Source organism: Ranitomeya imitator, chromosome 5 (genome assembly GCF_032444005.1).
Source record: "Ranitomeya imitator isolate aRanImi1 chromosome 5, aRanImi1.pri, whole genome shotgun sequence".
Taxonomy (NCBI): Eukaryota; Metazoa; Chordata; class Amphibia; order Anura; family Dendrobatidae; genus Ranitomeya; species Ranitomeya imitator.
The window spans coordinates 656,254,829-656,278,711 of record NC_091286.1 but is presented as its reverse complement, the minus strand read 5'-3'; the positions used below and the strand labels follow the sequence as shown (position 1 = coordinate 656,278,711).

Below are 23,883 nucleotides of genomic sequence, written 5' to 3'. Positions count from 1 at the left end.
GTGAAGACATCGCTGGATCGGTGTCACACACGCCGATCCAGCGATGTCAGGAGGAGTCCAGCGATGAAATAAAGTTCTGGACTTTATTCAGCGACCAACAATCTCCCAGCAGGGGCCTGATCGTTGGTAGCTGTCACACATAACGATTTCATTAACGATATCTTTGCTACGTCACAAAAAGCAACGATATCGTTAACAATATCGTTGTGTGAAGGTACCTTTACTTAGAATAATAAACAAACCCAAACACCAGCATTATGGATGCACCAGGGAGACCAAACTGGATTATAAAATAATATCTTTATTAACGAATAGTAGCAATACAGAAAAAAATATTTTTTTTAAATAAAACGGACTGTTGTGTGAATCAGGATATAATAAAAGTAAACCCATAAACACAATTCATATAAGTGCCACCAATGGGCATGTGCAAGGTAATGATTCCCCTTTAAGGAATATAGGCAATTCCCTGAAATTCTTGTGTCATTGTGCCAGAAAAGTTTTAAAAAATATATATAACAAATATAAAAAAATATACAAAAACAATACATAAACAATATATATAGCAATGGGTGGAGGTCACATACAAAATCGTGCAAAATTGCAGGAAGTAATATAAAGTGCTTGTGTGGAAATGGATTCAGGGAGGAATCCTCACATGTACATAGGGAAATCCCTGAGAGCTGTGCAAAGCTGCAGAATCAAAGTGCAATGTGCTGAAAAAGTGACTCAGGAAAAAAAAACATTTCAGGGGAAGATGCTATTAGAGCATTACCTCATGGTGCCTCACTATCCTGCAAACGCACACACACTTGACGTGTGTTTCGGAAATCACTTCCTTCGTCAGGGACGACGAAGGAAGTGAGTACTGCAGTGTGCAGGTGCCGAGAAAGGTCAGAGGCCCAGCGCACTGCAGTACTTTGCTCTGCCCTCAACAGGGCAGACAAAGTACGCCTGCGATGGAGCTATGGCAGGAAGACAAGAAGAGGACGGGATTGCATGAAGCTAGGAGGTGCCGGACTCACACCGCAACACCCATCAGACCCGGATCGCAGCGGGACCACCCCTGGGTGAATATAATATAACCTGTTTTTCTTTCCTTTCACGTTACATCGGGGGCTTACCTACAGCATTACAGAATGCTGCAGATAAGCCCCTGATGCCGATGGCCTTAGCTCATAAACAATTTTTGAGGTGACAGATTCCCTTTAAGTCTGCCATAAGCTCATAATTCAGGAGCCAATACAAATTAAGTGTCATGCAAGGTTTTGAGCTCACTGGATCTTTACCTCTCAAGATCTAAAGGATTTCAATTTCAGAACCCAAATCGAGGTTGGCGTTGTCAGACATAATCAGCAGGACATCACTCGACCGAGATATGGCTTCCTCTGAGGCATCGCCTATGATGATGCACTCTACGTCTCCTCGGTTCTCCACCACAATATACTCATCTTCTCCTTCAATGATGATGATTTCTGTCTCCAAATGTTCCATGTCCACGTCAACAGCAATCTCATGGGAATTATCAGACACGTGGTCTTCACCCCATGGAAAGTAAAGAAAGTTCATAACTATGTTTACTGAACTTCTGGTGGTGGGGTCTTCAGAGAGCAGACAGTGAAAAAATTCATGAGCATTGACAGAAAACTTGGTCCAGTGTCCTGGAGGTGCAGTGTAATTTTCAAAACGCTGCCAGTAGATAAATTCTTTGAAGAGATGATCATCTTCTACCGCTCTTTCCCATGGAATATATCCAGTAAACGCAATGAAAAGAAGTACACCAAAGGCCCATGTGTCAATGCTAGGCCTCAAAACTAGAGCTTCATGGCGTCGCAATTGACAGAGCTCTGGGGACATGAAAGGAATGATAAATGACATTGAGGGCACCAGAGAACCGATTCCTTGTGTCAGGCCAAAATCACTCAATTTAACATGGAAGCAATCTTGGTCCATTAGTAAAACATTGTCTGGTTTTACGTCTCTATGTACTAGTCTTTGATCGTGCATGTATTCTAGCGCTCTGGCCAACTGTAGAGCACAACGCTTCACCTTCACTTCTGGAATTCCAACCTGGAAAAGTAGATTAAACCATTAGATGATCACTTTACTAGAAAATGTGTATGGTCTTGGAAAAACCAGAATGGTACCTTATCTACATGTTTTCCTTTTAGTTCAGCACGAGATATTGGTAACCAGTGTCTCACTGGAGTGTGTTCTGTGAGTAGTACAATACTTATGGTTGGCCATATTGTACAGTTGCAGACACTGCTCTGGCCCCTTTCTTTTTCCTTTTTAGCTCAACATCACATAAATATTGGTAACATAAATATTGTACTATGCACAGGGAACATATGTTTTGCCATATTCTACTGTTTCCAGTACTGCTCTGGCCCCTCTCCTCTTCAATTCCCTTTAGCTCTCACGGGTAGAAGTCACTGCTAACGATCACTAATTCTCTCGACACAAATCTGGGAGCCTTATTTTCAATCTCCTAGACTTACATTGAGAAGTGACTTCTGATTCTTCCAGCAAACACTGGAGCAAACCAGGAAGTCACAACCTTGGTCACATGATGCACAAAAGGATCAGGTTGGCACTGGGAATAGCAGAAGATGGCAACTGGTCAGTATCTTATTGCACCAAAAACATCAGTAATGGGTAACTGGTGGTGACATGAAGGAAATCCCTACTGGTACTGTAATCTAAAATGGCAATTTCCAATCTCTGACATTCTAATCTATACAAAACCACTAATAATATGGCAAGAAGGGGCAAGTAAGGTTTTTTAGCTAGAACTATTGAGTCACATGTTGAAGAACCCCTTTATTTTAGTTTAGTTTATCTCTACTCAAAGATTGTTCCTTACTGCAATTCTTTAGAGCATCTGCAAAAAAAATATGGCCACAATTTTACATGGTTAAATATACAAAAACATTTAGTGACTCTGAAATACTTACACCGGGTTCTATTAGCGAGTGAAGAGTTCCTGCAGGGGCCAAATCCTGGGTCAGGACGTAGAAGTCATCTGAGTCCACATAGATGGGGTGCGTGAAGATGATCCCTTCGTTTCCTGACAGGTGGATGGACATACAAAGCTCATTGAGAAAGTTTTCATGCTTTGTCCGTGTCTTCTTCATCAATTTAAGGGCCACCTGGTTTCCTTAATGAAATGAAAAAAATTGATATATCAAAGCAAATTCTTTGCAAAAAATGGGCCTTACTCTAAATATTGGTCTTTAACCCCTTAATGCCTTATGATGTGTATAACTGACAAGATAACCGGTCATTTATTGCTCCATAACAGATGAATCAGTGGTGCTGATAGCCCTGGTACAGAAGCTTCACCATGCGACTGATGCACAGTCCTGCTCCTGCTGTAATGGCTAGGATTTGTGAAAACGCCAGTACTAGCAGATTAACCCCTCATATACAGCTGTTAGTTGTAACAGAGGCACAAGGGCTGACAGATTTTTTTTTTTTTCCTTTTGGACTACTCATTGTGAGCTTTGAACACCAAAAAAGCAGTATCTATTCTTTCAAAAAAGTACTACAAAGTTTATTCAAAGAATTACACATATAGACAAAAATAATACAAATACATTACATATAAGGCAAGGAAAAAAATGGGTTTATTGGGAACAGGAAGACTAGCTCATCCTGCAAGGGCGTATAGTAGACACAGGAGTTGGACCATGGACAAATACAATTACTACATAAAGTGCAAATCTTATTCATAAAGTGCCAGTGCTTTAGTGATTCAAAGAACACCGAAGATATGGAGAGTTATTGCAAGTAAACACTAAAGCACTGGCACTTTATGAATAAGATTTGCACTTTGTGTAGTTATGGTATTTGTCCATGGTCCAACTCCCATGTCTACTATACGGTCTAGCAGGATGAGCTAGTCGTCCTGTTCCCACTAAGCCCTTAATTTTTTCATAAGATCATGCAAAGTATGGGATAAAGTGAAACCATAAATAAAACAAATCAAAAACCGAATTCCTGGATTTTGTATGCCCCGAAAAATGTTACCAGTAGAAACTACAATTTGTCCTGAAAAAATGATGACTTCCCTTCCAACAAGGAAAGATATTCTGCAGGCTGATTGGGTATTGTTTTTTATAGTATTTTGATTTGCTACACTCACAAAATGCAGTAATTTGTTTTTGCACTCTTCACTATTTAGTGACATATCAAGAGTTTAAAAATTATATAGGATTTCTTTTAAGAAAAAATGTACATAAGAAACAAGTAGTCAAAATGTTGTTAGCAGAAAATGGCACAACTGAAAACTAAATCTTGTCCTGTAAAAATAAAACAAAAAAAAACCTCATACAGCTCCATTTTCATAAATGGTCAATCTGTATGACTGCTATTTATTTTTTAATTTTTTGGCAAAAAGTTGGAGAGTTGTGTAAACTCCAAAATGCTGCCAAAGACCAATACAAGTCATCCATAAATATCCCTGAACTCATATAAAATGTTTACAAAATACTATGGATTCTGGAATGACTGTGAAAGAGAAACTAAAAGACTGTCCTAAAGCCCCATCCTTAAGGGGTTGAAAGCTTCTCAAGTGTTTGTGGGATTTGAAATTTCTACAAACTTCTAACTTTTATGAAAAATATTACTATTAAACAATATGAAGGCAACAAACCAATATATCATAGAAACATTTTATGGTATAATCAAATTATGACTAATCCACACTTGTAATATTTGACCTTACCTGTCTTCTTCTCGGTAGCCATGACCACTTTGCCGAAGGTTCCGCTGCCCAGAGTCTTCAACAATTCGTAATCCTTCTCACTAGTGTGGGTGAACTCAAATGCATAAACTCCTTCCATCCTAGCTTATGATGGGTCAGAATCTACTCGAGAAAACCCAGCTGAATCTTTGTTTCAACGTTTCACAAGAGCTACAATCTCCCAGTTAGTGAAGTTGCTTCTCTAGGAATTGAGAGCAAAGAAGACCTTGTAGTAAAGATCAACCTCACAAATGACTGCTAGGATCCAACAGTCTTTTATGGACACCATGGCCATGAGATTGAGGTTCCACCCCTTTACAAGGACAATGGTGTGAGTGCCCCTCTAGTCATATGGAAATGAGGAGCTCACTACCAAGTTCAGGAATAGCTCAGGTATAAAGGATGTCTGGGTGGAGGCCATGCTGGATTTTTCCAGTATCTGCCATTTGTTGACTGAATCTATTTAGTTTACCTTAGTGTCATTTGTTATGCAAATATCGTGTATGAAAACTGCCTAAATCCAGAAATACTTTCTAGATTAAAATAATCTACATGTTGTACATAACAAGACACTATATATTATATTATTTTATGTCAAGTAATCACTCCAAAAAATGTGCATCCTGTCTTTCAAAACAAAGATCAAAAAGTTGTGTACCCCAAAATAACACCAATGAAAATGTAGCCATTGATCCTGCCAAAAAAGATGTTGAGCCAACAGGACACATACTTGATATGTATGGGGGCATTATTACTTTAATTGTTGCATCCTTAGTATTATTTAGCAAGTTGCACTTAGTCACAAGTTCTTATAAAGTAATAATGAGGGAAACTTGGGGTAATTAGAACCCTAAAAGGGCACATGGGGGCCCCTAAGGCTGCTTTCACACATCAGGTTTTTGGTTTCAGGCACAATCCGGCAGTTTCAGGCACAATCTGGATCAGTTTTTTTCTTATGCCTGATCCGTTTTTTCCCCATAGAGTTGTATTACTGCCGGATTGTGCCTGAAGGACATGCGTTTCATCCGTTTTGTGCCAGATCCATCCCTTCAGGCATTTTTGCCGGACACAAACGTCTCCTGCAACGTTTTGTGTCCGGCGAAAAAGCCTGAAGGGACGTTTCTGGTAATAAACGCATGGAACTGATGTGTGAAAGAACATTTCCGGCGACTGAATCCGTTCTCTCTCTCTCTCTCTCTCTCTCTCTCTCTCTCTCTCTCTCTCTTTCTTTCTTTCTCTCCTCTCCCACCAGGAACTCAAAAACCATGCGCAGTACATAGAGCCGGATCCAGCTAAAAAATGGATCCGGTGCATCAGTTTGCATCTGTTTTGTTACAATTTACACCGGATCCGTTTTTTTGCAAATTTGCCGGATTGTGCCTGAAACCAAAAACCTGATGCGTGAAAGCAGCCTAAGATGTGTTTGCATAGCATGTCTCTTCCTCAAAGCAAGAAATGCTGCATATAGTACCTAGGATGTCGTCTAGTCCGGTGATCATTTTTATCACTTCTCAGTGGTGTCTTCCTGAATCTGTGGCAGTGGAGCCATTTTTTAAAAACCCTTTGGCAAATTGCACCACAATGATTTATCTCTAAGTGTCGGTGATACAGATGTGTGCGGGATTTCTTGAAGCCATCTTATTCATGAAATATCGGATGAGGAAACGGATGGACACCGGTACCCCTAGTGTTGAGAAGTTCTACAGGACTATTGGTCCTGCCCAACACTTGAATGGAAGGACCCTTGTACCTCAATACTTCTTGTGATACTGATTGTTCTGCACAATAACGTAAAATCCTTGATTTTCTTATTCTGCTAAAGTTTTTTTTTTTAGAATCAAATGTTTTCATACTTAATTTATTTTTGCAGCTCTTTTAAAACATGGATGTGATCTGGACACTGGCTGTTGTCCAAAAGACGTTCAAGAAAGATTTATTGATGGTGACTTTTTAACAAGTTGAGAAACCGCTCTAGACAGAAGGTTTATAAATGTAATGCATCTTCTTTACAAATAACTGGTGCAAAATTTTTTGGAATTTACTGCAAATGATAACTCAACCAAGAAACTCATTTGTAAATGCCCTTCATATTTTTCTCTCTAGAAAGTTCTTCTATATTCTTCTAGTTGATAGGTGAGAAATTATTTACTTCAGGGGCGTAACTGCTTGAAACCACACAGATCCTGAGTATAGAGAAGAGTTCTGTGTGAATGGAGCTGTAGTGAATGTGCGACCACCATTCGATACAGTATTGCTCTCACATAAGTGGATCTGACAACAGCGGTGTAACTACTGCAGTTGGAGAGGTCGTCACTGCGCACACCTAGCTGTAATGTACCGCAGCGCAGGGACATGTCAGGTCCATGCACAGCAGTACATGCTGCAAGCCAATCAGAGGCCAGCAGCTAATGTCAGCATGCACATGACTGGTGCCGCATGGCTGTGATTTCATGCGCTTCCATGCTGAAGTCATCTGCCGGCTTCAGAAGAGGACACCACAAACAGGTGGAGTGAATGGAAGGTTGGTATGATGGTTTATTTTTTTTCTATAGAATAGAGCACGTGGCAGAATGAGGGACACATACCAGGATGGGATATAATAAATATATATTGCTAAAAAAAAATCTAAGGAACACTTAAAGGGAACCTGTCACCCCCCCCCCAGGCATTTGTAACTAAAAGAGCTACCTTGTGCAGCACTAATGCTGCATTCTGACAAGGTGGCTTTTAGTTATTGGTGCTGTAACTTCAGAAATAATCCATTTTATAATTTGTCTCAAATACCTTGAATCAAAATTTAAAGAGTAGCTGACAGCACAACCGACAGCGGGATGCCCGTCCTAGTTCCACGGACCAAAGTGGAAATGTACATACCCAGGAAATATGTAGGACCGCATTCAATCCAGGTGAAAAAACGCTCCTTTTTATTGTGCAAAATGCAACGTTTCAATGCTTGAAAAAGACCTTTGATGGTTGAAACGTTGCATTTGGCACAATAAAAAGGAGCGTTTTTTTCACCTGGATTGGATGCCGTCCTTCATTTTTCCTGGGTAAATACCTTGAATCAGTCCTGAAGGCAGGTCTTTCCCCCCTGCTGCAAACGCAGCACTGCCGTCACTCATGTCCTCTTGGTGCCGGGTGCCGCCTCCTCAGCGCTGTTTTCAAATGAGCCTGCGCTCTTTTCTCACGCCTTGGGCATGCGCAGTGGGTGCTGCCCGTCCTCTGTCCTCATTTGCAGTCTAGCTGACTGCGCCTGTGCGGCCGCCCTGCATGAGATCCCGCTCCGCAGTGTCTTCCGATTTATTCTCACTGCGGGGCTGGGATTCCTGCGCATGTGCTGTGCATATCTAAGCCTCTCTCACCTCCCTCTGCCTTCTCCAGACTGTGCGGCGTCAGCTGATCCCTAATCGTATGCCACGGCTACCAACGAAAAAATAAAGAACAAATAAAAAAGCACACTTCACTATTTCCTTGTCACAACACCACTACTGTCTCTGCTGTTCGTGTTTCGGTTTAACTCGCTTCTTTCTGCATCTCCAGCCTCTGCACTCTAGACCAGGACTTCCTGCTGTGACCAGGCCTGGACGTCCCTGTACTTTGACTCAAAGTCAAGACATATGCATTTGTATAGTTAGTTCTGAGGCCTGATCATGGCTAGAAGTCCTGTTCAACGGTGAAGAGTTGGAGATGTGGAGAGCGGCTGCAGGAATTGCCAATGACATGGCAGGGGAGGCAGCAGGGGGACAGGTGTGCGGTATAAGTTTGTGTTTAAACCTTTTACTAGCTCTCTACGGTTCCGCAAAATGTCGGCCACAGCTGGCTAAAATGTTACTGAATTTGAACATAATGAATTAAAAGCATTCTAGAGAATACGGAAGGATTTTAGTAAAAATTGATTATTCTATTTGAATAAGTTTTGCCCATCTCTGGACACACATGCTCACTACTACCCCATTTATGTAAGGGATCTTTGAACCCAATTTTTGTCATTTGTTGAGGTCCTAGTGTTCAGACCTTAGCGTTCATACATTTATTATCCATTCTGTGACTGATAAATGCTTTTCATGTAACTTCCCCCTTTACTTAGAGATGAGATTTTTATCCCCAATATTGGGTGCAGCATGTACATCTTTCTGTAATATCACTCGGTCGGTGTTCACACATTCAGTATTTTGCAGCTGATTTTAAGCTTACAAGTACTAATCTAAAATAATGAACGTGTGAACGTGGCCGGAAAGTAATGGTCATGGGGCAAATTGCTTTTAGTAGGATCCTACTGGAGAACTTCACATTACACATCAATGCAAATTGTGAATAACTGCTGTAGACTTAATTAAGTGTTCTGTGAAATAATAAGGATCACAAGACTTTGGGCTGCAAAATAGGAAAAAAAATTTTTAAATGAAATTGTGGATCGTCTTTTATTCTCTTTTAAACAGTACACTTGGGATGGGCGGAGGCTGCAGTGGAGTGGGGTAACAGGAGGCAGGGTTGCTGCTTCAAGAGGTCAGTGATGGCGGCAGCAGAGGGGCAATGGGACATCATAGGAAAAATGGACCCCCACTAACCGGTGACAACACTGTCTGAGATACCTCAGCATCGCCCCATTCCTGTTGCCACTGGCCTCCTGAAGCAGTGACCATGCCTCCTTTCACTCCACCCCTCCGCCGCCAGCCCCCAGTAAGCGCACTTTGGATTAAAAGATGCACCACCATTTGCCTCCCAAATTTGGAGGAAAGAAAGTGCATCTTATAGTCCAAAAAATATAATACAAGCCACATTGTCGCAGGTACAAGCGACTGGAGTACAACACATGATGGAAAGTTATTTTAATGTTCATGAATTAATTGTACGTTCCTAGTCCTGCTCAAGCTTGGCCAGGTCTGACAACTTTTAGAAAAGTGCGCCGTTTGTGGCAAAAAAATCAGTTCACAACTTTTTGTGTAAGCAAGAAAGTTAATTTCCTCCTGGCAGCGGGGCTCTCGGTGCGGGCACCAGGCAGCTCCAGAAAGCCACTGACCTGCACATTAATCCCATATCTGCAGGGTAATAAAATTTTGTCTGACAGGTTCCCATTTAGGGCTGGAAATATTTTAATTCATGATAAAATCTAAATCGCTGGCGATGAAATACGTAGGGCATAATTAAGTAATAATCAAACCTGTTCTATTGTTACATAAACCATTGATAGTAGTGAGCAGTTATTGACTGAGTGGTGGTCTCCACTTGCCATAGACCCTCAGTCACAGGTGCCGACAATGTGTACAAATCATTATGGAAAGTAAAGGGGGGATTAGTTACCACTAATTGTAGAAATGATGGTTAGAAGAGATTGACATAAGAGCAAAACATCCCAAATGTTCTGTAAATGGCCACAACATCCAGCCCTCATGGGGGGAAATGAGCTGTAATCGCCCCATGGCCGCTCCATTGTATTCATGCCCTGATGTTAAGGAGATGTTCTCTGATAACATGGATCCCTCACTGGGGATTCAGTCCTTCTTTATTCAGAGTACAAGGATTGTACAAAGGTTTGTTTTTTACAGGACAAGTTGTAGTTTGGAATTACCTCATTTATTTTACCATACAATATACTGAAACTATGCGCAAAAACAATCTGTGTGGGAGGATATGGTAAAATAATGAAATGCTGCCATTTGCAGCATTTTTTTCATTTGTGGGGATTGAAGTGTTCATGTTGCAGTAAAAACGAGCAGACCGCACAAATCCCGAGGTCAGTATGATGACAGTGAGACCAAACTTGGATAGATTAGATTTTTTTTTCTACCTTCCTTTATACAAGAAATCCTCATTATGTTCTTATTTTTCCTTTGATAGATCTGGGTATCAGAATTTTTTTTTTTACTCTGATTTTACTGAATTAAAGCATAATCAAAGCTTTATATGTTCCTCAAATAATTAATTTTTCCTCAGGAAGGTGTTTGGGCGCAGGAGAGTCAAAATTGTGTGTTTGGGGGCGAGGGGGTTCCAGTTCTGCAGATGTGAGATTATTGGGGGGTTTTGTCTGTAAAATCAAAATTCTAATCACACCCCACTTCACTTAATTGAAGCTAAAGTGACATTATTTTTTTCTAAATAAATCTTGTTCACCTGAAAACACTTAAATCTACAATTGTTTCATCACTACAGGCAGTCTGTCTGCTCTGTATTCCAATATTACAGTTCAATTACCAAAATGTCCACATTACATAGGTTTCTGGCACTTCATATATCTGCTGAACCCAAGCTCTAGCGATAAATACAACCCAGCGTAACGACGAGATCCATCATAATTAACCAAAATCTTTATTGATGGCAATAAAATCAGAACAAATTAAAAAGCAGAGCGCCCCCTGGAGAAGACACTACTATATCCAGAGCTATAATTGGCATTATGTAATTATTTGGAAACTATCATGATAATGAGGTGTTTAGAAGGTTGAGTCACTAGAATATTCTTCATAATCAATCAAGAAGTAAGAAATACTACTGGTCATCAGCCAATAATAGACAACACAACTGATGAGAAAAAAAATGTCAATTGTCCAGTATATACGGACACACAAACTTCCTACCAAGCATAATAAAAATATATATGTGCAGACAATGGCAACAAATATTATAGCCAGAAAAGGAAATAGGTTGGTTGCTCAAAAATATTGATAGGCAGCATGTTTATCAGACCTTGTAGCATAGCGCCCATACACAATATACATGTAAGGGTCAATCACTGATTACTGTATTGTTGGAGATTTGTAATGTAGGTAATACAATTGAATAGGATTTTTTTCCAGTAGAGGGCAGCGGAGAGGCCGGAGTTGCAGAGCGGGAGTTTCCAGTTGGTGATGGTTGCTAGGGGAGCTGAAGGAGCGTGAAGCTGTGCATTGTTGGAAAAAGGTCTGGATAGAGCGGTGACTCTGGATCTGATTTTGGTGACTCTGGAACGCGTTGTTTGGCTTGACATGAGCCGACTCGGTGAGGACAACTAAGGTCACAGCATCTTGGGCCATATGAGGCCTGAGTTCTAAGGACCTGGAGAAGCCCTGCGATGGAGAGATCGGCATTCTCTAAAAGCTTCAAGTCAGTGGTTGATTTATTCTCCAGCTTTCATACACTTATCTATTCGGAGACTGATAAATGCTTTTTACAGAACTACCCCCTTTACTTAGAGGAGGTTATCCCCAATATTGTGAGCATCATGTACATTTATCTGTGCGATGTGACTCAGGCCGCGTTCACACATTCAGTGTTTTACCCCAGTATTTGTGAGCCAAAATCAAATGCAAAATACTGACCAAATGCTAAATGTGGCCATAAAGTAATAATCATGGGGGCAAACTGTTCTCCGTACTTCCTGCTGGCAAATCCTACCGGAGAACTCTACAATTCGGTTTGATGTGTAATGTGGATATCGGCTACAGAGACTCAGTTAAGACTAATACAAGTCAATGTGTCGGTGGTGTGAGTGGCCGATGGTACTGGAGTATAACACTCATGATGCATCACTTTAGTGACACAAATGAATATGAATTAGTTTCCAGTGATCGGTCCGGCCCCAGCTTGGCCAACTCCAACAACGTTTAGAAAAGTGGGTCGTCTGTAGCATAAAAATACCAGGTCTCAACTCTCTTTGTGCAAGGAATAGTTGCCTTCTTCCCATCAGCGGAGCTCTAGCTTCAAAACGCTATAAACCTGCACATTAATCCCATATCTGCCGGTTAATAGTGTTTTGATTTTTACATGACCACAGATCCCTTTAAGATTGGAAATATTTTAATCCATTACAAAGTTATATATTTTGTATAGGATGAGAAAACCTATTTAGAATGCCCTAACGTTAAAAAATACTTTATTGTTTAAAACCAAGACAAACTGCTGTGCCCCAAAGAAAACAAACACAAAAAACAAAAAAGTGCTCAAACACTCAACACAAATCTAATGGGGAAAAGACTAGACAGCCCTAGCTTCGGCACCTATATGCGCCCCTGCCTGACTGCGGAGGTTGGCACCCTAGGGGGGAACGTTGTGGCGCCCCCGCATCACGATGGCTGACCCTAGTGGCCCTGATACATCCTACCGCCGCTAGTGAGAGCCTCTACCCACAAGCTAAAGGATCCTCTAATGTTAAACAGAGGACTGCCTGTGCTAGGGAAAAGATAGGTCCCCAATATAATAAAAACAGTGTATGAACATATGGCGTGTATAGATTGGGAAAACGGATAATACCGCCCTATAGGAGATCACTCATGTAACAGCCTGAGTGATCTAAATATCACTTTTATAGGTATCCCCTAAAATGGAGCAAGGGTCACAAAATCGCCTATATATTACACATAGATACATGCAATATAGGAAAATATTTAGATTTGACTAGATAGATGTGTTATTATATGCAATGCAGGACAAATCAAGATTTAGCTCATAAAGCATGTCATTAGTTTAGATCCCATGCAAGAACCGACCTGGTCCTGACACCAAAAGACACCTTGCATAGATACCAAGGTACATGGGATATATAGATATTCATCTCCAGATGTGTCAGCGGTGGTTCCCCATACGCCCTTATTATTTAGCGCCTCTACGCATTTCGCCCATCCGGGCTCATCAGGAGGAATGATGTAGAGATATGTGTCATATCTGATGGTAAGCAATTTGCCCACGAACACATACCTGCTTTTATAATCCCCGCCAGCTTCATCGCAAAAAGGCCCCTCCTTTTCATTTCCTGTAGCGTCCAGCGCCATAATCTGCGCATGTCTGCTCTGGAGCACAAACACAGCCAGAGGCTCCTCCATCTGGTCCCCAGCAGCGTCCCAAACTTGTCACTGCGCATGCTCGCCCTGGATCGCACGTTACTCACAGCAATCCGCCCACTGGTGACGCCGATCCTTGACCGCTTCTGGTCCCCTGGCTTTGCTGAATACAGGGCGCGCCTGACAGATCGAACTGCGCATGTCGCCTCTACTCAAGGTTACCCTGACAAGTGTCCAGCGAGGAGCGGCCGAGTGAGCCGAACAGAGCAGACAGCGCATGCCGCCTTCATGATGAGTTACCTTGGCAACAATACACAGTAAGGAGAGGCGGGCAATCACCCACCATCCCTAGTCCTAGACAACCATATAAGACATGAGACACAGGGGTGCTGCAAATGCGGGCGCACAAGCGCTAAGTATGCACATTGCCATGCCACCCCCTTCATGATGCTAGGCACCTGAGAACGCTGCCTGATCATTGCAATAGCTGCAGCTCCCAATATAAACACCGGATCCGATTAAAAGAGCTATACTATAATTTCAGCAGCGCCGTATGAAAGATTTCACACCCCACGCCTTGCTCATACTATACATACACAGGCATTGTAGATGCATCATATCTGCGCATTCACTGGAGGCTGCTCAATCACCAGCTCTGGCATAAAGCCAGCACGCCGAGCCAAACTAGTTAACAGATCACCGACTTGTCATTATACCCGTGTTTATTCATTATTAAATCCAAGAGGCAGTGGCTATAAAGGCCCCGTCACACATAGCGAGATCGCTAGCGAGATCGCTGCTGAGTCACAAGTTTTGTGACGCAACAGCGATCTCAGTAGCGATCTCGCTATGTGTGAAACGTACCAGCGATCAGGCCCCTGCTGTGAGATCGCTGGTCGTGTCGGAATGGCCTAGGCCATTTTTTGATCGTTGAGGTCCCGCTGACATCGCTGAATCGGCGTGTGTGATGCCGATTCAGCGATGTCTTCGCTGGTAACCAGGGTAAACATCGGGTAACTAAGCGCAGGGCCGCGGTTAGTAACCCGATGTTTACCCTGGTTACCATCGTTAAAGTGAAAAAAAAAAAACGCTACATACTTACCTACCGCTGTCTGTCCCCGGCGCTCTGCTTCTCTGGTCTGGCTGTGAGCGGCAGGCAGCCGGAAAGCAGAGCGGTGACGTCACCGCTCTGCTTTCCGGCCGCTGTGCTCCCAGCCAGACCAGAGAAGCAGAGCGCCGGGGACAGACAGCGGTAGGTAAGTATGTAGCGTTTGTTTTTTTTTACTTTAACGATGGTAACCAGGGTAAACATCGGGTTACTAAGCGCGGCCCTGCGCTTAGTTACCCGATGTTTACCCTGGTTACCGGGGACCTCGGGATCGTTGGTCGCTGGAGAGCTGTCTGTGTGACAGCTCTCCAGCGATCAAACAGCGACGCTGCAGCGATCCGGATCGTTGTCGGTATCGCTGCAGAGTCGCTATGTGTGACGGGGCCTTAAGGCACACATATATACCCGTGCCGGATATTCCGACAGATACAGGGCATAGCATACCCAATTACCTATTAGCCTCCTCATCGGGAGCCCAAGGGATAAACAAAGCAGCAAAAAAGTTAATGTCAAAAATGGTAAGTGGAAAAAAAGGAGACGAAAAATTACAAAAGCAGGTGTGTATATATAAGGATATGTGTAGGGACAATGCCCTCATTGATATATCATGGAGGTCCATGTGATTCTTAAACTATAGGGAATCCATCAAGATTATGGTATGGCTCAGTTAACTTAAAGAGGACCAAGACTCAAAAAACTACTCGCATTTAGGTTGCCCCCCACCTATCAGACAGTTACAGAAAGCACGTATATAGTATCTGCTCATTGAGTCCCTTTGGTTCCAGAGACTCCAACCTAAAGATCCACTCACATTCTCGTTGGAGGATCATTCTGTCATGGTTACCCCCCCTTGTATTCACCTTGACCACCTCTATGATCATGAATCTCACATCCGTTGGATCCTCACTGTGATAGGTGTGCATATGTTTTGCCAGTGGGGTGTCCCTTTTATTGCGGATATCTCCCATATGCTCCCGCACTCTTCTCCTAAACTCCCTCTGTCTTTCCCACGTAATCTCTCGGACAGGAGCAGGATGCCACATACACTACACCTTCTGTTTTACAGTTGGAGAATTCACGCTGATAGGTTTCCCCCGTGGTGGAGCTCTGGAACTTTTTACAGGGTCTCATCCATTTACATAGGCTGCAGTCCTCACACTTAAAGAAACCACATGGTCTCCTATTTAGCCATGTGTCCCTTGGCTTCGGTCTCTGGCACTGGCTATGGACCAGCATGTCCCTAACGGATTTGCCCTTTCTAAACTTGATGTTGGGACACTCTCCCACAAGGTCCCTAAGGTCCGGATCAAATCTAAGTATGTCCCAATGTCTAGAAAAGATCCTCCTGATCTCCTGATGTCGTGTATCAAATGTACCGATGATCTTCAGGATGTCATCCGAACCCTCTCGTGTGTTTCTGCAGAAGTGTTTGTCTGTCTGCTTTTTTTGCAACATCATAAGCTCTGTTAAGAACATGCCTAGGGTATCCCTTCTCATTGAATCTGTTATACATGTCCCCTGCTTGGCTTTTGAACATGTTGTATCCGGAGCAGTTCCTCCTCAGTCTGAGGAACTGACCCTTGGGGATCCCTCTTTTGAGGGAGGCCGGGGGGTGACTCTGCCAATATAGCAGGCTATTTGTACTCGTCGGTTTTCTATATTTACTGGTGGCTATCCCCCCATTAATTTCTTTAACAATTTTCAGATCTAGGAATGCCAATTCCTTTTCTGCAATTTCAGAGGTAAACCTCAGACCCACGTCATTCACGTTTAGATGTCTCATAAATGCTTCAAACCCCTCCTTGGAACCAGTCCACACCTAAAAAACATCATCAATATACCTATACCATATAGATCTATACTTATCCCACCATCTGTCATCACCTCCAAAAACTATGGTCTCCTCCCACCAGCCCAGGAACATATTAGCATACGACGGGGCACAGGGACACCCCATCGCAGTGCCCCTGAGCTGGTGGAAGTGTTTCCCATCAAAACTAAATGCATTATGTGTGAGCATATAGCTGAGGATACTGAGCACAAACTCATTGTGCTCCCAGCATGTGACTGATCTTTGTTGCAAAAAATATTGCACTCCTGCTTGATGTGGGATACTGCTGTAAAGTGCTTCGATATCGATCGAAGCAAGCCACGCATCTTGCCCCAAATGCACTCCTAGTTTAAGCAATAGATCAGATGTGTCCCTCAGATAGGACGGGATGGAGGTGACAAAGGGACGGAGGATCTGGTCGACATAAATTTCACAGTTTTGTGTTAAGGAGTCCACCCCCGAAACGATCGGACGTCCTTTAAGGGGGTGACACCCTTTGTGTACCTTGGGGGGTGTATAGAATGTCGCCACCAGGGGACACTTTGGTAACAAAGTCTAATTCACTTGGTGAGATCAGTTTATGGGATATAGCTTCCTCCAGAATTAGCCTCAATTCACTCTTAAATTCCTCAAGCGGGTTACTTTCAAGTACCTCGTATGTTGTCCTATCCTGTAGGATGGTGGTGCACATAGTGCGATACTCAAGATGGTCCATAAGGACTAAATTTCCCCCTTTGTCTGAGGGTTTTATAATAAGTAGGTCATTTTTTCTAAGGGTATCTAGTGCCCCCCTTTCATTTTCCGTAAGATTATCCTCAGTATACCAATCCTTTTTCCCAAGTTTCTTGAGGTCCCTTTCTACCAGTAACGAGAACAGGTCAATATTTCCCGTATCCCCCTGTGGTGGCATTCTCGCACTTTTATTTTTTAAGGAGATAAATGGACCTTTTCCTTCCTCGGGGGCCCCGTTGTTCTCCAGAAGCAAGCCATACAGGGCTTCATATCCCTCAAAATCTCCCTCACCAAGTCCTAAATCATGGCATTCCTCACGTGTCTTATGCTTGAAGAATTTTTGCCATTTCAGTTTCCTACAAAATAGGTTGAGGTCTTTAGTCCACTCAAAACAGTTGAAATGGTTCGTTGGGACAAAATTGAGGCCCTCTGGAGTACACCATATTACATACTAACATAGTTAGTAAGGCCAAAAAAAGACATTTGTCCATCCAGTTCAGCCTATATTCCATCATAATAAATCCCCAGATCTACGTCCTTCTACAGAACCTAATAATTGTATGATACAATATTGTTCTGCTCCAGGAAGACATCCAGGCCTCTCTTGAACCCCTCGACTGAGTTCGCCATCACCACCTCCTCAGGCAAGCAATTCCAGATTCTCACTGCCCTAACAGTAAAGAATCCTCTTCTATGTTGGTGGAAAAACCTTCTCTCCTCCAGACGCAAAGAATGCCCCCTTGTGCCCGTCACCTTCCTTGGTATAAACAGATCCTCAGCTAGATATTTGTATTGTCCCCTTATATACTTATACATGGTTATTAGATCGCCCCTCAGTCGTCTTTTTTCTAGACTAAATAATCCTAATTTCGCTAATCTATCTGGGTATTGTAGTTCTCCCATCCCCTTTATTAATTTTGTTGCCCTCCTTTGTACTCTCTAGTTCCATTATATCCTTCCTGAGCACCGGTGCCCAAAACTGGACACAGTACTCCATGTGCGGTCTAACTAGGGATTTGTACAGAGGCAGTATAATGCTCTCATCATGTGTATCCAGACCTCTTTTAATGCACCCCATGATCCTGTTTGCCTTGGCAGCTGCTGCCTGGCACTGGCTGCTCCAGGTAAGTTTATCATTAACTAGGATCCCCAAGTCCTTCTCCCTGTCAGATTTACCCAGTGGTTTCCCATTCAGTGTGTAATGGTGATATTGATTCCTTCTTCCCATGTGTATAACCTTACATTTATCATTGTTAAACCTCATCTGCCACCTTTCAGCCCAAGTTTCCAACTTATCCAGATCCATCTGTAGCAGAATACTATCTTCTCTTGTATTAACTGCTTTACATAGTTTTGTATCATCTGCAAATATCGATATTTTACTGTGTAAACCTTCTACCAGATCATTAATGAATATGTTGAAGAGAACAGGTCCCAATACTGACCTCTGCGGTACCCCACTGGTCACAGCGACCCAGTTAGAGACTATACCATTTATAACCACCCTCTGCTTTCTATCACTAAGCCAGTTACTAACCCATTTACACACCTTTTCCCCCAGACCAAGCATTCTCATTTTGTGTACCAACCTCTTGTGCGGCACGGTATCAAACGCTTTGGAAAAATCGAGATATACCACGTCCAATGACTCACCGTGGTCCAGCCTATAGCTTACCTCTTCATAAAAACTGATTAGATTGGTTTGACAGGAGCGATTTCTCATAAACCCATGCTGATATGGAGTTAAACAGTTATTCTCATTGAGATAATCCAGAATAGCATCCCTCAGAAACCCTTCAAATATTTTACCAACAATAGAGGTTAGACTTACTGGCCTATAATTTCCAGGTTCACTTTTAGAGCCCTTTTTGAATATTGGCACCACATTTGCTATGCGCCAGTCCTGCGGAACAGACCCTGTCGCTATAGAGTCCCTAAAAATAAGAAATAATGGTTTATCTATTACATTACTAAGTTCTCTTAGTACTCGTGGGTGTATGCCATCTGGACCTGGAGATTTATCTATTTTAATCTTATTTAGCCGGTTTCGCACCTCTTCTTGGGTTAGATTGGTGACCCTTAATATAGGGTTTTCATTGTTTCTTGGGATTTCACCTAGCATTTCATTTTCCACCGTGAATACCGTGGAGAAGAAGGTGTTTAATATGTTAGCTTTTTCCTCGTCATCTACAACCATTCTTTCCTCACTATTTTTTAAGGGGCCTACATTTTCAGTTTTTATTCTTTTACTATTGATATAGTTGAAGAACAGTTTGGGATTAGTTTTACTCTCCTTAGCAATGTGCTTCTGTTTCCTTTTTGGCAGCTTTAATTAGTTTTTTAGATAAAGTATTTTTCTCCCTATAGTTTTTTAGAGCTTCAATGGTGCCATCCTGCTTTAGTAGTGCAAATGCTTTCTTTTTACTGTTAATTGCCTGTCTTACTTCTTTGGTTAGTCACATTGGGTTTTTCCTATTTCTAGTCCTTTTATTCCCACAAGGTATAAACCGCTTACACTGCCTATTTAGGATGTTCTTAAACATTTCCCATTTATTATCTGTATTCTTATTTCTGAGGATATTGTCCCAGTCTACCAGATTAAGGGCATCTCTAAGCTGGTCAAACTTTGCCTTCCTAAAGTTCAGTGTTTTTGTGACTCCCTGACAAGTCCCCCTAGTGAAAGACAGGTGAAACTGTACAATATTGTGGTCGCTATTTCCTAGATGCCCGACCACCTGCAGATTTGTTATTCTGTCAGGTCTATTAGATAGTATTAGGTCTAAAAGTGCTGCTCCTCTGGTTGGATTCTGCACCAATTGTGAAAGATAATTTTTCTTGGTTATTAGCAGAAACCTGTTGCCTTTATGCATTTCACAGGTTTCTGTTTCCCAGTTAATATCCGGGTAGTTAAAGTTCCCCATAACCAGGACCTCATTATGGGTTGCAGCTTCATCTATCTGCTTTAGAAGTAGACTTTCCATGGTTTCTGTTATATTTGGGGGTTTGTAACAGACCCCAATGAGAATTTTGTTACCATTTTTCCCTCCATGAATTTCGACCCATATGGACTCGACATCCTCATTTCCTTCGCTAATATCCTCCCTTAAAGTGGACTTTAGACAAGACTTTACATAGAGACAAACCCCTCCTCCTCTCCGATTTTTACGATCCTTTCTAAACAGACTGTAACCCTGTAAGTTAACTGCCCAGTCATAGCTTTCATCTAACCATGTCTCGGTTATTCCCACTATGTCAAAGTTACCTGTAGATATTTCTGCTTCTAGTTCTTCCATCTTGTTTGTCAGGCTTCTGGCGTTTGCGAGCATGCAGTTTAGAGGATTTTGTTTTGTTCCAACCTCCTCGCTGTGGATTGTTTTAGAAATGTTCTTACCTCCCTTCTGAGTATGTTTTCCTGGGTCTTCTTTGTTCAAGTCTAATGTTTTTCTTCCCGTCCCCTCTTCTTCTAGTTTAACGCCCTCCTGATGAGTGTAGCGAGTCTTCTGGTGAATTATTCTTCCCTTGAGAGTGTGTGCGAGGACAGGTTTATGATTTGGCCCCTGTTCAATTGAACCGGGTTCTGAGTTGATAGCCTGTTCTCGCACTTCGCTCCAAAAAAGAGGCAGAGGATGAGGAGGAGGCCACAGGTGGTTGAGCCTGTGCTGGATTTACTGCTAGAAATTGAGTCATAGTGCCCATGCTGCTTCTGTATGTACCTTTCCCCCTCTTTCCAGATTTTCCCCTTCCGCCCTGCCATCTGTTTCGTTTGATGGCCCCTAAAGAACTGTTCCACTCCCTGTAAAATCAGCCTTTTCCATGTCCAATGTATCTGTCTGAGGAGGAAGCTTCCAGCGGTCTTTCTGTCTGAGGAGTAAAGATCTGATTCTCCTTAAAGTCTTTTTAAGTCCCTCTAAAATTGCAGATGTTTCCTCTCCTTTAATAGTGCCTGATATCTCTCAACTGAGGTCTATAACAGCCCCTCCCTTCTGTTAAAGTCCAGGTCTGATTTGCACTTAAGAACCCGCTCAATAAGTTGATTAAGCTGACTAGTGGCTTTCTCAAATACTTTTTTCTCCTCTGCTAAGAGGATTTGCATGAATCTAATGGAGGACTCCTCAGACTCTTTGAACCAGATATTCAAAAACTCAGGTGATGCAATCCTTTGTGAAGGGGAAATGTTAATCCTCAATCCCCTTGGGACAATACGGTTTTTTAGATAATTCTCCAATGTCCTAATCTCCCACCAGGAGATGAAGCTGGCGGGGATTATAAAAGCAGGTATGTGTTCGTGGGAAAATTGCTTACCATCAGATATGACACATATCTCTACATCATTCCTCCTGATGAGCCCGGATGGGCGAAACGCGTAGAGGCACTAAATAATAAGGGCGTATGGGGAACCACCGCTGACACATCTGGAGATGAATATCTATATATCCCATGTATCTTGGTATCTATGCAAGGTGTCTTTTGGTGTCAGGACCAGGTCGGTTCTTGCAGGGGATCTAAACTAATGACATGCTTTATGAGCTAAATCTTGATTTGTCCTGCATTGCATATAATGACACATCTATCTAGTCAAATCTAAATATTTTCCTATATTGCATGTATCTATGTGTAATATATAGGTGATTTTGTGACCCTTGCTCCATTTTAGGGGATACCTATGAGTGATATTTAGATCACTCAGGCTGTTACATGAGTGATCTCCTATAGGGCGGTATTATCTGTTTTCCTAATCTATACACGCCATGTGTTCATACACTGTTTTTATTATATTGGGGACCTAGCTTTTCCCTAGCACAGGCAGTCCTCTGTTTAGCGTTAGAGGATCCTTTAGCTTGTGGGTAGAGGCTCTCACTAGCGGCGGTAGGATGTATCAGGGCTCCTAGGGTCACCCATCGTGGAGCAGGGGCGCCACAACGTTCCCCCCCCTAGGGTGCCAACCTCCGCAGTCAGGCAGGGGCGTATATAGGTGCCGAAGCTAGGGCTGTCTAGTCTTTTCCCCATTAGATTTGCGTTGAGTGTTTGAGCACTTTTTTGTTTTTTTGTTTTTCTTTGGGGCACAGCAGTTTGTCTTGGTTTTAAACAATAAAGTATTTTTTAACGTTAGGGCATTCTAAATATGATTTATACCTTTCCCCTATTATATGAATTTATTATTTGAAGAATAGGATGAGAAAACACAATGGAGATGAGCTGTTTGTACAGAAATCACTATACACAACTTCATTTATGGTCCTCTCTGGTTTGATTGATTTCCCTGTATGGATTGGATGGGTTGTTACTGACATCTGGTGAGAATTTCAGGTCAATGGCACCTTTAGAAATAGATTTACTTTAAAATATTGAACACATCACCAATTTTCTGTTATATATAGATTTATATTATAAATATATACTTTTTTTTTTTTTTTTTTATAAAATAAGGTTTAAAAAACCTGAATGGTCAGATCTGCAATTCCCCTGATGAGTAGGATCTCATCATGTTGTTTTGGTGGTCTCCATGGAGACCCCTGGCTCCAAGATGGTCGCGGGGTCCTTCCGGTTCCTCCAGTGGGGTGGCTTGTCACCGGGAAGCCTCCTACACTGGCTGTGCTATGCAAAGTGTCAGATCAGCAATCTGACATGTTATAGTGATGTCCCAACTTGGGACAATGTTATAAAGTTTAAAAAGTGTCAAAATATTTTTTAAACCCCTCCCCCCCCCCCAAAAAAAAAGGATATTTTTCAAAAATTTACATTTATTTATGTAAATAAACAAAAACAATAAAAGTACACATTTGGTATCGCCACATCCGTCACGACCCGCTCTGTAAAATTGTACCACTAATTACCCCTTCAGTGAATAATGCAAAAAAAAGGCAAAAAACAATGCTCTCATACGGCGAACAAAAAGTGCAATAAAACAAGATAAAAGACAGATGTAAATTAAAATGGTACAGCTGAAAACGTCATCTTGTCCCACAAAAAAACAAGCTGCGATACAGCTCCATAAGCAGAAAAAAATTATAGCTCTCAGAATAAAGCGATGCAAAAATAATTTTCTATTGATTTTGTGTAAAAGCACCAAAACATAGAAAAATGATATAAATGAGGTATCGTTGTAATCATACTGACCCACAGAATGAAACTGCTTTATTAATTTTACCACATACAGAACGGTATAAACGCCCCCCCCACAAGAGAAATTCATGAATTGCTGGCTTTTGCTCATGCTGCCTCCCAAAAACTGGAATAAAAAGCGATCAAAAAATAGTGCCCAAAGATGGTACCAATAAAAACGTCAACTCGTCCCACAAAAATCAACACCTCACATGACTCTGTGGTCCAAAATATGGATAAAATTATAGCTCTGAAAATGTGGTGATGCAAAACTATATTTTGCAATAGAGGTTTTAGCTTGTGACGGCTGCCAAACATAAAAATCTGTTAAAAAACCTGCTAGAAATAGTTAATCAAACCCCCCTTCATCACCCCCTTAGTTAGGAAAAAATAGTAAAATAAAAATGTATTTCCATTTTCCCAGTGGGGATAAGGTTGGGGTTAGGGGTGTGTTGGGGTTATGTTTGTGGTTAGGGTTATGGTTAGGGTTGGAATTAGGGTTAGTAGTGTGTTGAGGTTACAGTTAGAATTGGGGGGTTTCCACTGTTTAGGCACATCAGGGACTCTCCAAACGTGACATAGCATCTGATCTCAATTCCAGCCAATTTTG

At 42.0% G+C, this 23,883-nt stretch overlaps 1 protein-coding gene across 1 annotated transcript; it reads right to left on the bottom strand.

Annotated features, from left to right (window-relative positions):
• Positions 1 to 1,299: 1,299 nt before the first annotated feature.
• On the bottom strand, positions 1,300 to 4,847 carry LOC138637928 (serine/threonine-protein kinase SBK1-like). The gene is made up of 3 exons (XM_069726847.1): positions 4,730 to 4,847; positions 2,958 to 3,160; positions 1,300 to 2,070 (listed from the first exon to the last, which is right to left on the bottom strand). Exons 1-3 carry the CDS (start codon positions 4,845 to 4,847, stop codon positions 1,300 to 1,302), a joined length of 1,092 nt encoding a protein of 363 aa, XP_069582948.1.
• Between the last annotated feature and the right edge of the window lie 19,036 nt (positions 4,848 to 23,883).

What these genes read in the sequence shown, in the direction of transcription:
- LOC138637928 (XM_069726847.1), bottom strand. Translation starts at nt 4,847, where the DNA reads ATGGAAGGAGTTTATGCATTTGAGTTCACCCACACTAGTGAGAAGGAT. An exon ending in GGCTACCGAGAAGAAGACAG is followed by an intron (nt 3,161 to 4,729) that starts GTAAGGTCAAAT and finishes CATTTCATTAAG; the next exon opens with GAAACCAGGTGGCCCTTAAA. An exon ending in ACTCGCTAATAGAACCCGGT is followed by an intron (nt 2,071 to 2,957) that starts GTAAGTATTTCA and finishes CTACTTTTCCAG; the next exon opens with GTTGGAATTCCAGAAGTGAA.